The following is a 16192-nucleotide window of genomic DNA, read 5'->3' on the forward strand; positions in this document are numbered from 1 at the left end:
TCCTGCAACATATCTTTTCGTTCCTTTTGTTTTTTGAAATATTCTCAGTAATCAGCCCAGTACCCAACAAATAGTAGGTGTTCAATAAACATTTATTGAGTAAAGAAATATTCATGACTGATGTTACTAGTAATTGCTAGTAACTAATAATTGCTAAGGATGCAATAAAATATTGAAAGAGTGAGTTGGATCTTCTATGAAAATAGTAGAGAGAGTCAAAGAACATCACATAAATATTATAATAAAGACAGGGATATATTTGAAAATATTTATTCATAAACTCATTAATCCTTTCCTTCTATTTCCCTTTCTTTTCCTTCTTCCCACACTCCTTTCCTTCCCTTCTCTCCTTACTCTTTTTTCCCTATCATTATTAGTGAAATATGTCCCCAAGCATTTTGCTAAGCTCTTCCTGTGAATCTTCAGTTTATTCCTATACAAAATCCTTTTTCCATTAAAATTCTTAATACTTTGTGTTTGTCATAAGGTAGTTGACACCAGATATTTTGAAAAATTAGAATTGCATTTAACTATATTCCCCCACAAAGAGGTGGGAATTCTAATTTTAGAAAAATGCATAAGAAAAAGTCATTTAAATATCAACTGGTATTCTAAATCAATCCATTTTCCATAACTATAAGCCAACAAAGGTGTTAAAGGTCCATATGATATTTCAGCAATGCTGTGTCCATAGGAGAGACAGTGCTTGCCAGAAAGCCTTTTCTTATTCCTGTTTTTTATCCCCATTCAGAAATAATCCCTACCAATTAAAAAAACTCATGTGCTATCTTTATACTGTATATGTCTTGCTTTAAAACATTCTACTGAAATCTTTATAAATTACAGAATTAATGAGTACTTTTTAACAGAACTGTAGTTAGTTCTACCACTAGTTCTTGCTAAGTCACTTCAGTCATGTCCGGCTCTTAGCAACCCTATGGACTGTAGCTCGTCAGGCTCCTCTGTCCATGGGATTCTCCAGGCAAGAATACTGGAGTGGGTTGTTGTGTCCTCCTCCAGGGGATCTTCCTGACCCAGTGATTGAATCCGCATCTCTTATGTCTCCTGCATTGGCAGGCAGGTTCTTTACCATAACGCCACCTGGGAACCCTCTATCAGTAGAGATTTACCATTAGATGATCTTACAAGAAAAACAGTAGGAGTTAATAACTTGGAGCTCCATTGGTACATTGTGTATTTTAACTTTATTTCCCTACAACTAATATATTAATAAATTGAATCATGAAGAGATTGTTGGCAGAGCATACTGAGGATTCTAATGTTTTACAAATTCTACCTGTTTGCACATCTGAAGGCCTGAATCTAAAGTTAAAAGAATATCTAACTCATTCATTACACCAGAATTGCATAAATCTGGCAACACAATAAGTGATTTTCAAATTAACTAATAACAAGTATATACACAATACAGCACATAGAAAAGAAAGTATCCTGGGCAAAAAGAGGAGGATAAAACGTCTGAAAATAATTCATTTCAGTAATTAGAATGAAAGTTTAGAAAACTACATCATCCATGTAATACATGATAACTGTAAAATAAGAAAAAATCTAAAAGTAGAGGAAAAACTGAAAGAAGAATGATATGAACAGATGGAAAGGGTGGCAAAGTAAAATTCTTTGATAAAATTAACACTGGAAAGATATTGCACTAAAAATTGAGCAACTTTTGCATATATGTGCTAATGAGATAGTAAGGAGATCAAGCCAGTCAATACCAAAGAAAATCAACCTTGAGTATTTATTGCAAGGACTGATTCTGAAGCTGATGCTCTAATACATTGGCTATCTGATGTGAAGGCCAACTCATTAGAAAAGACTCTGATGCTGGTAAGATTGAGGGCAGGAGGAGAATGGGTGACAGAGGATGAGATGGTTGGATGGCATCATTGATGCAATGAACATGAGTTTGAACAAACTCCGAGAGATAGTGAAAGACAGAGAGCCTTCACTATCTCTGCGACCCCATGGACTAGTGTGGTGAAGTCCATGGGCCGCAGAGTCAGACTGACTGAGCGACTGAACAGCAACAGATGCTCACACAACAATTACATGCATATCCACAACAGCTATATTTGTGATGGCAGAAACTGGAAGTCTGCCAAATGTTCTTTGTTGTATGAATAGCTAATTATGCCATGGTACACCCATACAATAAAATATAATTTATACATCTATTTCAGCTTGCAATAGAGTTAAGTTTCAATAAACCATTTTCAGTTGAAAATACCAGTAAGTGGAAAATGCATTTAATATACTTACCCTACTGTGAGTCAGAGCCTCGCCTGGCCTACCTTAAAGGTATTATACTGAAAGTGAAACACGTAACGGTTGTACGGGTACAGAATGGCTGTAAGTGGATCAGTTGTTTACCCCCCTGTTCCTGGGTCTGACTGAGAGCTCAGCTCAATATTGCTACCAAGAATCATCAGAGAATGTAATACAGCATGTTGCTAACAAAGGGAAAGATCAAAATTCAAAATTCGAAGTATGATTTCTAGTGAAGTCATACATAGCTTTCTCCACACCAGAAAGTCAAAAATCCTAAGTTGATTCATCATAAATTGAAGACAGTCTGTTGTGATTAAAAGAAACAGACTATTGATACATGTTAATAGCCAAGATTTTTCCAGTAGTCATGTATGGATGTGAGAGTTGGACTGTGAAGAAAGCTGAGCACCAAAGAATTGATGCTTTTGAACTGTGGTGTTGGAGAAGACTCTTGAGAGTCCCTTGGACTGCAAGGAGATCCAACCAGTCCATTCTAAAGGAAATCAGTTCTGGGATTTCTTTGGAAGGACTGACGCTAAAGCTGAAACTCCAGTACTTTGGCCACCTCATGCGAAGAGTTGACTCATCAGAAAAGACTCTGATGCTGGGAGGGATTGGGGAGGAGAAGGGGACGACAGAGGATGAAATGGCTGGATGGCATCACTGACTCGATGGACATGAGTCTGAGTGAACTCCGGAAGTTGGTGATGGACAGGGAGGCCTGGCGTGCTGCAATTCATGGGGTCGCAAAGAGTCGAACACAACTGAACGACTGAACTGAACTGAACTGAATAGCCAAGATGGATCTCAATGCTGAGTGAAAAAGTCAGTCTCAGAAGACTACATAGTGGATGATTACACTTAAGATATTATTATGACTGCATACATAAAGTATAAGTTTACTTACATAGAATTCTCAAAAAGACAAAATATAGAGATGAAAAGATCCATATCTGCTAGGGGTCATCACCAGTTGCAGGGATGGGGAGGGTGTGAAAATGGTTATCTTTAGAGAGATGGAAAAATTCTGTACATGATTTTAGTGGTGGTACAAAAACCTACACCTGTGAAAAAATTTCATAGAGTTATGCACAAAAAAGGAGTGCATATAAAGCTGAGGTATCAGATTATCATTTGTATTTTAATAATATTTTAAAATTCTAAAACCCAGAAAAAAATTCATTAAAAATTTTGGATAAGTTGCCTTTCTTCAAGAAGGCCAAAAACCTGTGAGTTTTTAAATATACTATTTAGACTTTATATGAAGAAATGTACGTATAGGCTAAACGAATGACTAGTAAGTAAGTAGATTACAAGAAGGGTCCATAGCTTATACTGTCTTATTTTAGGTTTGTTCATGTTGTTGCAGGTGGCATTATTTTGTTCTTTTTCATGGCTGAGTGATTTCATTGTGGGCTTTTCCCAGTAGCTCCGTGGTAAAGAATCTGCTTGCCAAGCAGGGGGTATGGGTTTGATCCTTGGGCCAGGTATATCCCTTCAAGAAGGAAATGGCATCCCACTCTAGCATTTTTGCCTAAGACATCCCATGGAGAAAGGAGCATAATGGGCTACAGAGTCAGACAGGACTTAGCAACTAAAGAACAGCAATAATTTCATTGCACATATGTACCACATGTTTATCCATTCCTCTGCTGATGGACATTTCATTTTCTGTAACACAACATTGTAAATCAACTAAACTCCAATAAAAAGTTAAAAAACAAATCCTACTTTCGATGGGATGGCAGAATTATTCCACTAAGTATTTATCAATGATTATCAATTTGTTTGTTCTATGATACCCCTCAGCTCAAATTCTGACTAATAACTACTTTTATGAAGCCCTCTTTAAGGCTCAGTCTAACTTAATCACCAGTGAAAGAAAAATAGACAAAGTAAGGGTTTGTGGTGAATCAGACTATTTTTCCCATCTGTGCACAGATGACGTTACCTTGAACATGACAAACCCCACTTCCTATTTGAAGGAGTCACACAGGAACCAGGTACTATGTATATATGCTGCCAGGCACACAGAGACACTGAACTCTCAGCTTGAGGCAGAACTCAGCACATTTGTGCAGGGGAATCCATACCTCATGCCGCTCTCCAGTCTGCTCTGGGTGTTCCTGGCCATCGCCTTCTCTGGTAGGGATGCTTCCAAACATGGGTGCGAGTGTTCAGGGTGAAAGGACTGCACACAGGCGCGTGGAGCTTCACAGGGACTTGGGGAGGAAAGGAGGATTGGGGAAAAACAAGCATCTTATGATTTCAATTTTTTTGTCTTTGGATCCTAAATAACTCCTACACTATTTTATTCACTGCTTCATCTTTGTTTTCTGATTGTTTTCCGCACAGCATCTGGTGTGGCCCAGAAAGTTACTCAAGACCAGCCAGATATATCCAGCCAAGTGGGGCAGTCAGTCACCCTGAATTGTCGGTATGAAACAAGCTGGAGCTATTACACCCTTTTTTGGTACAAGCAACTTCCCAGTGGACAGATGACTTACCTTATTCAACAGTATTCAGAACACGGTAATGCAAGGAACGGCCGCTTTTCTGTAAACTTCCAGAAAGCAGATAAATCCATCAGCCTCATCATTTCATCCTTACAGCTGGAAGATTCTGCAAAGTACTTCTGTGCTCTCTGTTAACTCACAGTGCTTGAAGTAATAGGAAAAGCTGTACAAAAACCCAGAGCTTGATAAGAGAGAGCCCCCCTGCTGCAGGACCCCAGCTGAAATGCACACCCACAGACCCCAGACAAGAAATGATAGCCCTGTGGTTGTTTAAGTTGTGGTCTGGATCAGAAGATTTAATTCTAGATAAAGTCTCCTTCTATGTCATTGGAAACAGGTGTCCAGAGTAACTTTCTACTAATACATTCTCATCTTGAATTTTTTACTTTAAGTCAGTCATACAGAACATGTGTAAAGTTGTCTAGATTTGAAAACTTGTCCCATAATGCTTTAAACTGGCAGTTTTACTTCATCACAAACCTGGGTCTAGCTGTGTGGAGTCCCCATCAAAACCATGTCCTTAGTCATTTCCTCTTAGACTTTGTGTCAGGGCACAATCAGAAAAGCAGAACCATGGGTGATGTAGAATAAGAGATAAGTTATAAGGACTAGATCTCAGGCAATGGCTAGAGCTGGTGGACAAGTCTGTACAAAGCTGTTGTTTTTATATCTGATGTTGAGCCTGAATTCACTTTAAGTGAGCTTAGAGTAACATTTGAAAAGGAAAGTTTGGTGAGGACAAAAGCTGGACAAACTGTGACACATAAAGTCATACTTAAACTATGAGGACACTTGGAACCCACAAAGACTTGTCTGTCTCACCTCCTTCAGTCTCAATAACAATACTGGGTGACCTTGAAGAGAAGTGGGTGTCATTTGCCATCATGCTACACCCATACTTGGCCCAAGACAAAGAAGATGAGGAGGACTTCTAATGGGAAGTAGAAGAGTTGTGAGTCAACAATAAGATGAGCTAGTTCATCAGCAGCAATGTGTAGAAAAAGCATTTGCCAAAATCCAATAGTCTACCATGGTGAAAACTCTAAGAAATACAGGAGTACTGGAGAATTTCCTCAATAGCTCTTAGCATGTTTACTGGTAAAAGACTCTATATTTTTCCCTAAGGAAGGGAACAAAGGGAGAATATCCACTTTAATCACTCTCCTTCAGCACAGCGCTGGACGTTGTAGCCAGTTGCAGTAAAGCAAGTAAATATATAAACAACCTTTTAAGCCAGAAAGGCAGTCAAATTACCACTATTTTCTATCTATGTAGAAAAATCCCAAAGAATATACCCTCCAAAACTCCTACAACTAGTAAGTGGGTTCAGAAGGTCTCAGGATATACAAGGTAAACAAAATCAAATGCATTTCTATATACTAGCAATAAACATGTGGATATCTAAATTAATAATATAATACTGTTTACAATGGCTCAAGAAAGACCCTAAATTCTTAGGCATAAATCTCAGAAAACATGTACAGAACTTATACACAGAAAGCTACAAAGCACTGGTACTTCCAAAAAATACAAATAGCCAATTATTCTAGCTATTATCCTAGAAAGACCAACTTTCCCCCCTTGGAGCTACATAGGCATCTTTAAAAGTGAAATTGAAAGTCACTCAGTCATGTCCAACTCATTGCAACTCCATGGACTATACAGTCCATGGAATTCTCCAGGCCAGAATATTGGAGTGGGCAGCCTTTCCCTTCTCCAGGGGATCTTCCCAACCCGGGGATTGAAACCAGGTCTCCCATTGCAGGTGGATTCTTTACCAGCTAAGCCACAGGGGAAGCCCCATGGAGCTGCATAGGCACTTTTAGAGAAAAAAAAAAATTGGTGACACATGCATTATGACCTCTTTTTGGACTTGATTCTGTTTATTGATTTCATTTTATCCTCATACCAACAGACCATTCTATCTTAATTACTGGGGCTTCATACACGTTTTGAAATCTGGAAATGCAAGAGATGTTTTCTTTGTCTTATTTAAGGCTTATGCTAGGTTTTTGCACTTCCACATAAGTTATACAATAGCTTCTACCACAAGAGATTGAGGTAATTTGCTTGGGATTGTGTTGAATTTATGAATTGATTTGGGACAAATCAAATTGATTTGGGACAATTGACATCTTAACATATGGAGTCTTTGGATCCATAGCCTCTTTATTTATGTCCTCTCTAATTTCTTTCATTAATATTAAGATTTTTGTAAAGGACATGCATTGTTGTTGTTGTTTAGTCTCTGTCGTTTCCAACTCTTTGTGACCCCATGGACTGTAGCCTGCCAGGCTCCTCTATCAATGGGACTTTCCAGGCAAAAATACTGGAGTGGGTTGCCATTCCCATCTTTAGGGGATCTTCCCAACTGAGGGGTATTTTCTACATGTACAAACCTGTGCTGTGTAAATAAAAATAATCCACCTGGTTGGCAGGCAGACTCTTTACCACAGAGCCACCTGGGAAGCAAGGCTACTTGCTATAGATATAACAATTTTATCTTTTATTTCATATAACTTTTTTACCTTTAATTGACCTAAATATCCAGCATCAAATCCAGAGGTAGTGTTAACTGGGTTAAGAAAAATGTGAATACAGGGAATTAATTATGCTCTGAAATGGCCAGAACAGAGCTAGATATCTGTCAATATGAGAACAGATTCAATTCAACAGCCAAATAGACAGTACCAACCTCTTGTTTGGGGTTTTGCAAACACTATTTCATTGAGCAGCCTAAGGAAATAGTCTTCCCTGATATTAATGTCTGTAGGTGGCGAGGACTGGTCACCACGGAGTACCAGGCCATGATTTGCGTTAGTTACCCCAGACCTCAGAAGTGAGGACATTTCTCATCTCCCTAAAATGATCTGTGATTTTTTTCTCCCAAATCAAAACTATTCTAGAGTTATTGAAGAGAAATCAAGAAGAGGACTTGGATACCTTATATTAAATTAGTTCCCAAGCATTTGATAAATGACATTTTAATTGCATTTTCTAATATTCTTGCTCGAATCTAGAAATAAAATTGATTTTTGTGTTTGGTGACTGTATCAATGCACTAATATGTTCTAGTTCTTACAGTTTGTTTAGAGGTACTTTGTATTTTCTACATGTATGAACTTATGATCTGTAAATTAAAATAGTTTTAATTTGCTTCTCCTTTTCAAATGTAATACATCTTATTTCCTTTCCTGGTTTGATCCCATGCCCTCCATTAGGACAGCGAATAGAAGTAGATAGTCTACCTGTCTTGTTTGTAATCCTCTAGGAAATAATATTGACTTTGATATTTTCAATGATACCTTTTATTAGATTTGGGAATTTCTCTTTTATTTTTGGATTGTTGAGAGTATTCATCATACCTACTCCCATAACTCCCATCATAAATACATACAAAAGAGATGTTAGCCTTTCAGCAAATTCTCTTGATTATTTGAAAGTAAGTTAAGTACATAATTTTGGTTTTCATCAAGCAAAGGAAGATAACCTCACCTCATATGGTCAAGATATAATCTTCTAAAATTAAAAATTCTGAAAAGAGGCAATAGGCTAGAAAACTTATTTTTAGATTCTCCATATATTTTGGGTTTTCAATATTATTTAAAATGACACTTTGAAGTGTTTTGTACAATCTTCTAAAAAATAAAGTCAAAGAAACCAACAAACAAAATGTTCATGCTAGTTTTCTTCTGCCTTTTGCTAATATAATAAAACAATATATTCTTACATAGCTTAAATGAATTCATTTTCATTTCTTCCTATATTTTCAGTAATAGTGGGTGTTGACTTCTGTGTGCATGTGATCCGCCAAAGAGAGACTCCCAAAGAATATTTGTGATTATTTGTTAAATGAATGAAGCATGATTACCATGATATTTATTTCCATATCATTAGTTTAATTTTCCTCCATCCTAGAGTTGGGATGTTTGTTATCTTTTCTTGAACTTTGTCCACAAATATAACCTTCTATTTATCCTGTTGGAGTCTTTTGTTTAACTTGACTTCCATAGGATTGAAAGATTGCTTTTAGAATAATTTCAAGAGTTGCTCAGCATAACTTTTTTCACTGCTACTGCTAAGTCACTTCAGTCGTGTCCGACTCTGTGTAACCCCATAGACGGCAGCCCATCAGGCTCCCCCATCCCTGGGATTCTCCAGGCAAGAACACTGGAGTGGGTTGCCATTTCCTTCTCCAATGCATGAAAGTGAAAAGTGAAAGTGAAGTCAGTTGTGTCCGACTCTTAGCGACCCCATGGACTGCAGCCTACCAGGCTCCTTCTCCCATGGGATTTTCCAGGCAAGAGTACTGGAGTGGGGTGCCATTGCCTTCTCCGACTTCTTTTACTAAGTTCATGAATAACAACTCACTACTCATTCAGAAAACAGATAACTCTTGAGTGCTTTATATGTAGCAACTTTTCTTTATAAACATTGAATAACCTTAAAATATGGGAAGGTTAAAGACAAAAGGAAAACTACAAAGAAGCCAACAACTGAGGATCATAATGGGGGTATGACAAAATAAAGGAGCCAAAAATAATTAAAATCTTTTGTGGAGCGGAATAGAACTAAGAAAACACAGCTGAGTACAGAGGTGGCACAACTACGATGTGTGTGTTTTCTCAGTCGTGTCCCGCTCTTGGGACACCATGGACTGTAGCCCACAGGCTCCTCTGTCCATGGATTTACCCAGGCAAGAATACTGGAGTGGGCAGCCATTTCCTTTACCAGAGGATATTCCTGATCCAGGGATCGAACCCCCATTGCCTACATAGCAGGCGGATTCTTTACCGGCTGAGCCACCAGGGATATTTACCTTTCAAATGAGGAACTTTTCAAAAGGTTGACTTCTGGTGGGAGTTTAGCTCTGCAGTTTGTTTATTCAGTCACAAGACAGGGCTGCTTTATTTGGAAACAGTGGTCCTTTCTGGCTATAAAGGAAAGGAAACATGTTTTCCATCGATGTTCCACAGAAAAGAGAAGAAAAATGACAGATTTTCATTGTCTTTCAATAAACTGATTTTATAGTCCTTTGTTGAGTGCATGTGGTCAAGGGTTCTGGGAATCATAGCCTTATAGCTTAAACCTTTTCCATGTACCTCCCTAAACACTGCTTTCCCATTTCCCACCCCTGGTTAACTCTTCCCTTCCCTATTCCTTACGCTCTTTTCTCTTCACTCCTCTTTTTCTGCCAGGATCATCCCCCTCCACCCTTCTCCACCCCAGATAGTTTGCTTTCCCTTCTGTCTTTTCTCTCAGTGTCTGCATCCTTGGTGCAGAGCACCTACAAACTTGGGCACAGAGGGCATAAGGATTAAGGACAATTATTCAAGGAGGATGAGGAGAATACCATCCTTGTCATCAGTTACTATATCAAGAACCGATGCATTGAGAAATGTCTGCCTAGATGGAGACAGATGCATGATTCCAAGGACCTTTTCAGGATGCTGAGCTCCAATGTCCAAGCTCAAGATGTTTAGCTCTTTGTCTCAATGTTACTAATATGTCCTGTCCCTCATTACAACCACAGCCTACTTTGAAATCTCACATACATTTACTAGAGAACATGGATGGGAATTTTCATCTCTTTACAATATGGAGCTCAGTAAAGCTTTCTGGGATTAAACAATGTCTTCCACAAGCTTCACAGAGCATCAGAAAATTTCTTTGAAGAAGAAATGATAGAAGACAGGTTCTGGATAGACACACCACTGGGATTGATGTTCCTTTTCCAGAGCCAGACTTTAAACTTCACAAGGGATAGCAGTCAGCACCCTGTGAGTTGGAGATGTCTCGCCTTCTTTGCAGGATGTGACTAAAACAGGGCAGGAAGACCTAGACATGGAACTGCTTGATCATTGGCTGAGCGATCCTGGCAACAACACACTGCAACAGACACCTGCACTGGTTGTAAGTCTCTAACAGCAGCAGTTGTTTCTGTTCTCTGGAAACAAGCCTAGGAGCGGACACAAGTGTGAGCTCTGAGCCCACAGTCCTAGTTTGCCCTTGAAGTATGAGGCTGGTGATTGGAGTAACTGTTTTTCTGACCTTGGGTAAATGTTCTATGTCTACAAGGGTTGACTTTGAGGCCAAGGGACCATAAAGATTCACTTGATCTCTACTCCCTGTGTTTTATTCAGCTTATAGCAATGGAATTGAGAACAGATCTATGCATTTGCTAGTGAGCTCAAACTTCTACATGACAGGTTATTCCATAGCCATGATCCAGAAGAGAACTTAGCGGTAAGTAGGTTGGAAGAAATCTCTGGGGTTATTGAGCCAAGGACCCTGGGATAAAGCCTGTAGAGTTCTTAGATTCTTGCCATGTGTCTTTGGTCCCTATATAATAGGAATCAATAATATTTCTCAGGACATAGATAAAAACACTGGAGTAGGGGGTAGGTCCAGACAGTTTGGGGAGTGTTGTGCTCTTGATCCCGGAGAAGGCAATGGCACCCCACTCCAGTACTCTTGCCTGGAAAATCCCATGGACGGAGGAGCCTGGTAGGCTGCAGTCCGTGGGGTCGCTGAGGGGCGGACATGACTGAGAGACTTCACTTTCACTTTTCACTTTCATGCATTGGAGAAGGAAATGGCAACCCATTCCAGTGTTCTTGCCTGGAGAATCCCAGGGATGGGGGAGCCTGGTGGACTGCCGTCTATGGGGTCACACAGAGTCGGACACGACTGAAGTGACTTAGCAATAGCAGTTAGCAGTGCCCTTGATCCACAGAATTACACTGATTTGTTGTCAGGGGATAATTTTATTTTATTGACCCTTTAGCGACTGTGATTGATGCTAAGACCACCCAGCCCAACTCTGTGGATTGTGCTGAAGGAGAAGATGTAAACCTGCCTTGTAACCACTCTACCATTGGTGGAGATGACTATATACATTGGTATCGGCAAAATCCCAATCAGAGTCCACAGTATGTCATTCATGGCTTACAAGGCACAGTGAACAGCAGCATGGCCTCTCTGACCATTGCTTCAGACAGAAAGTCCAGCACCTTGGTCCTGCCCCAGGTCACCCTGAGAGACACCGCTGTGTACTACTGCGTCCTGAGAGAGGCACACTGGGACAGACGGGGCTGCACCTGTGCAGTATCTCTCGTGGGAAGAATGGAGGGGGGGCAGAGTTGCGGGAGCAGTCACAAGAGCAAATCTAGAGTCATCTGGAAGCAGAATCAGAAGAGCAGTAAGACATGAGGGAAATGAAGGGAAGGGAAATGGAAGAAGATGGATAAAGAAAAGAAGAGAAAGAGGACAAGGAAGAAGTGCTTCATGGTTGATTTGACTATGAATGATAAGGAAACTAAGAATCATAATTTTAACACAGGAAAAAAGTGAAGAGGTATTAATAGTTTGTCATGGCTCCTCCTCGTGTCAATAAAATGTTGGTTTCAGTGTGTTAAAGATGAAAAGATAAGGAAAACACAAATAATTCTCCTCTTCCAAAGGCTTCTTTCATTTGGACCCAGGACAAATCCATACTCAGAAACGCATATTATTACAGTTGTTTCACTTGCAGATTGATCTTACTCAGAGGAAAATCTGAAATGTTATTTTCTTATTACTCTAGAACACAAGTTCGTAATAAAAAAAATTTTTAAGGAAACAAAAACTAAGTGAATATTTATTTTTAATCTGTCTAGTTCTGCCTCTATAAAGAGTTTTCATCATTTTCTATATTCTCTAAGCAGCACATAGATCCATCTCATCATAAAAGTCTCAGGCAGAGCAAAAGTGAAGGCTCATAGCTGTATCTCCTTCATTCCACCAAATGAAGGAGATTTCTCCCACTGTCCTTTTCTAACAGTTTAACATAAATCATATCAGCCTGTTTATTTCAATTACTTATATTTTTGCACAGTTCCCCAGGTGAAAGGTTTCCCTGATGAAAGGCTTCCCCTTGATGAAAATGAAAGAGGACAGTGAAAATGTTGGCTTAAAACTCATCATTCAAAAAACTAAGATCATGGCATCCAGTCCCATCACTTCATGGCAAATAAATGGGGAAACAATGAAAGAGGGAGAGACTTTATTTTGAGGGGCTCAAAAATCACTGCAGATGGTGACTGCAGTCATGAAATTAAAAGACGCTTACTCCTTGGAAGAAAAGCTATGACCAAACTAGATAGCATATTAAAAAGCAGTGACATTACTTTGGTGACAAAGGTCCATCTAGTCAAAGCTATGGTTTTTCGAGTAGTCATGTATGGGTGTGAGAGTTGGACTATAAAGAAAGCTGAGTGCTGAAGAATTGATGCTTTTGAACTGTGGTGTTGGAGAAGACTTTTGAGAGTCCATTGGACTGCAAGGAAATTAAACCAGTCCATCCTAAAGGAAATCAGTCCTGAATATTCATTGGAAGGATTGATGCTGAAGCTGAAGCTCCAGTACTTTGGCCACCTGATGCAAAGAACTGACTCACTTGAAAAGATCCTGATGCTGGGAAAGATTGAGGGTAGGAGGAGAAGGAAATGACAGAGGATGAGATGCTTGGATGACATCACTAACTCAATGGACATGAGTTTGAGCAAGCTCCGGAAGTTGGTGATGGACAGGGAAGCCTGGCCTGCTGCAGTCCATGGAGTTGCAAAGAGTCGGACATGACTGAGCCACCGAACTGAATTGAACCCCAGGTGGTGCAGTGGTAAAGAATCTGCCTGCCAATGCAGGAGACACAACAGAGGCAGGTTCAATTCCTGGGTCAGGAAGATCCCCTGGAGTAGGAAATGGCAACCCACTCCAGTATACTTGCCTGAGAAATTCCATGGACAGAAGAGCCTGAGTGGCTACAGTCTAGTGGGTCGCAAAGGGTTGGACACAATTGAACACACATGCACATATCTTTGCACATCACTTTATGCAACTTCATACACATTTATACACATACATACATATGTACACACAAACAGATCAAACGATTTGCCATTAAATTGAATTTATTTGGATTTTTTACATTGTGCCTTTTAATTTTGATTTAATAATGTCCTGGAGCTCTTTCTACAGTTTAAACAAAGTGGAGTGGCCCACTACATTCTTTCTGATGCTTATTCAGTACTTTGAAACATTTTATCATTAAATTAATTAATAATTAATTAATTTTAACTCATTAATGAATAATTGTTTCTTATTATTTGCTATCATAAAGAATGTTGTCTTACACATCTTTGTAGAATCACTTGGCATGTACATTAAAATTTTAATTAGATATATGAATTAGATACTAGAAAATTTGATTAGATGTTCAACAAAGGGCACATTTAAAATTTTTGGAGAAGTGGCATTTTGCCCTCTGTATGCTGTAAGCAGTCATACTTCAACAGAGTGAGAAGACATATCTTGCATCCTCCACAAATAGGAAATTACCTGCATTTTTTAACAATCCAAATGTACTTTACTATACACAATGTGCATGTATGCTAAGTCGTTTCAGTCATGTCCGGCTCTTTGTGACCCTCTGGACTGTATCCTGACTGTCTCCTCTGTCCATGGATTCTAGGCAAGAATACTGGAGTGGTTTGCCTTGCCCTACTCCAGGGGATCTTCCCAACCCTGGGATTGATCCTGTGTCTTTATATCTATTGCACTGGCAGGCAGGTTCTTTACCACTAGTGCCACCTGGGAAGCCCCAATATAAGAAGAGGCTTTTTATTAATCAAATTGATTCACTACTTTAGGATTGACAAGCACTGTGCTTCCTTGGGCATGTTGCTGAATCAGTATATGCATTGTTTAGATTTTCATTGACTTATAGTTGTGATAATACGCTGACTGTGAGTATCCAACTGATGTCTAAATGAACATTTTTTTGTTATTCTTTTTTGCAAAGTTAGGAGAATTCCTTGTGTCTTTCCAGAGGACTCTATCTAGCTACATGCAATCATAATCTTTCAAACTATGTGGTGTCCACCACCTTATGACAAACACAATAATTAAAAATTTTAATAAAACAAGCAGAAATTTATTCCATTTATCACAATCTATGAAGAATGTCAGTGATAAAGAGAAGTTTGTATTGGAATGAACTGAAGTTCACAGGAAGAGCCTAACAAAATAATTGGGGACTAATTTCACATTTAATAATGATAGGAATGGGGAACAGAAAAAGGACGAAAGGAAAAGAGAGAGGGTGGGAAGAAGGAAAGAAAAAAGGTAAATAGGAAGGAAAAATTTAATGAGTCCATGAATGAATAAGGATTTTGGAATATATCCTTGTCTTCATTATGAGATCCCATGTGATGTCCTTAGACTCTTTCTTCTATTTTTATAGAAGATCTAACTCATTGCCCCCTATATTTTATTGCATCCCTAGCAATTGTCAGTAAAGTGTTCAGCCAAGAATATTTCTTTATTCAGTAAATGTTTATTGAGCAGCTACTATTAGTCAGGTACTATGCTAATTACTGAGAACACTTCAATAAATAAAACAGACAGAAAGATATGTTTTAGGTAAAGCAAAGTGAGGAAATAAGCAAGTGAGCTCTAAAGCTGGGAAGAGAGGAAATGAGGGGAAAGGTGACTGAAAGTGTCCTGAAGGGATATGCTGATCTTTGGAAGGTGCTAGAGCACCTCTCATTGTACTTTCCGAGACTTGAGTACAAGTATCTGTTACCTCTGATTTCACTCACAGAATCAAAATAATTTCCAAAGTATCATAAACATAGCCATTTACATTTCCATACACATCTTACACACCAGGACAAATTTCTCAGTCTTTTTGAATATCCAAGAATACGATGTGAACGATGCCACATTGAGGATTCTAATGTTTCACAAACTCCATCTGCTGGCACATCTGAGAGACTGATTCTAAGTTAGAAGAATATCTAATTCATTCTATCAGAATTGCATGAAATGTGCAACATACTAAGTGATTTCAAATTGACTTGCCCCCAAAGTAGATAAGATGTAAGAGGGTTATAAGAAACAAGTAACAAGTGTATACACTTATGGCACATGGAAAAGACAATTTCCTGAACACAAAGAAAAGAAATCCATTGGGTAGCCAAAATTTACTGATTTATGACGTCTTCTTACAGACTTGAGCACCAGTTGATCTGGTTGTGGCCATATTCCTCTGTATTAGGACCTTTGAAGGCACATTTGTTTCTACCTCTGATTGACTCCTTGCAGAGAGGAATGATTCACCAAGGAGTCTGACCCGTTTAATTTTCTACATTGACCTAACTACCTCTTACCATCCCACACTGCTTTCTACTTTGCCCTCTAAATCCTCACTGTATTGAAAATAAACATTCAGTAGCCCCTGTAAAAGTTCCTTCCACATATCCTAACTGAAACTTGACTGTTTGTAATAGAGCTCTTTCACTTGTGGTTACTTCTGGTCCTCCCTCATCTAAAACACTTCAAATTTA

At 38.9% G+C, this 16192-nt stretch overlaps 2 gene segments (V, D, J or C); both read left to right on the forward strand.

Moving 5' to 3' along the window:
• LOC102415345 overlaps positions 1-16192 on the forward strand; it is a gene marked incomplete in the record, with an annotated part of 786957 nt that overhangs the window by 412403 nt on the left and 358362 nt on the right.
• Positions 4289-6509, forward strand: LOC102415127. The segment is given in 2 exon segments: positions 4289-4434; positions 4645-6509. Coding segments are annotated over 2 exon segments (345 nt in total).

The sequence above is a fragment of the Bubalus bubalis genome, chromosome 11 (assembly GCF_019923935.1).
Source record: "Bubalus bubalis isolate 160015118507 breed Murrah chromosome 11, NDDB_SH_1, whole genome shotgun sequence".
Classification (NCBI taxonomy): Eukaryota; Metazoa; Chordata; class Mammalia; order Artiodactyla; family Bovidae; genus Bubalus; species Bubalus bubalis.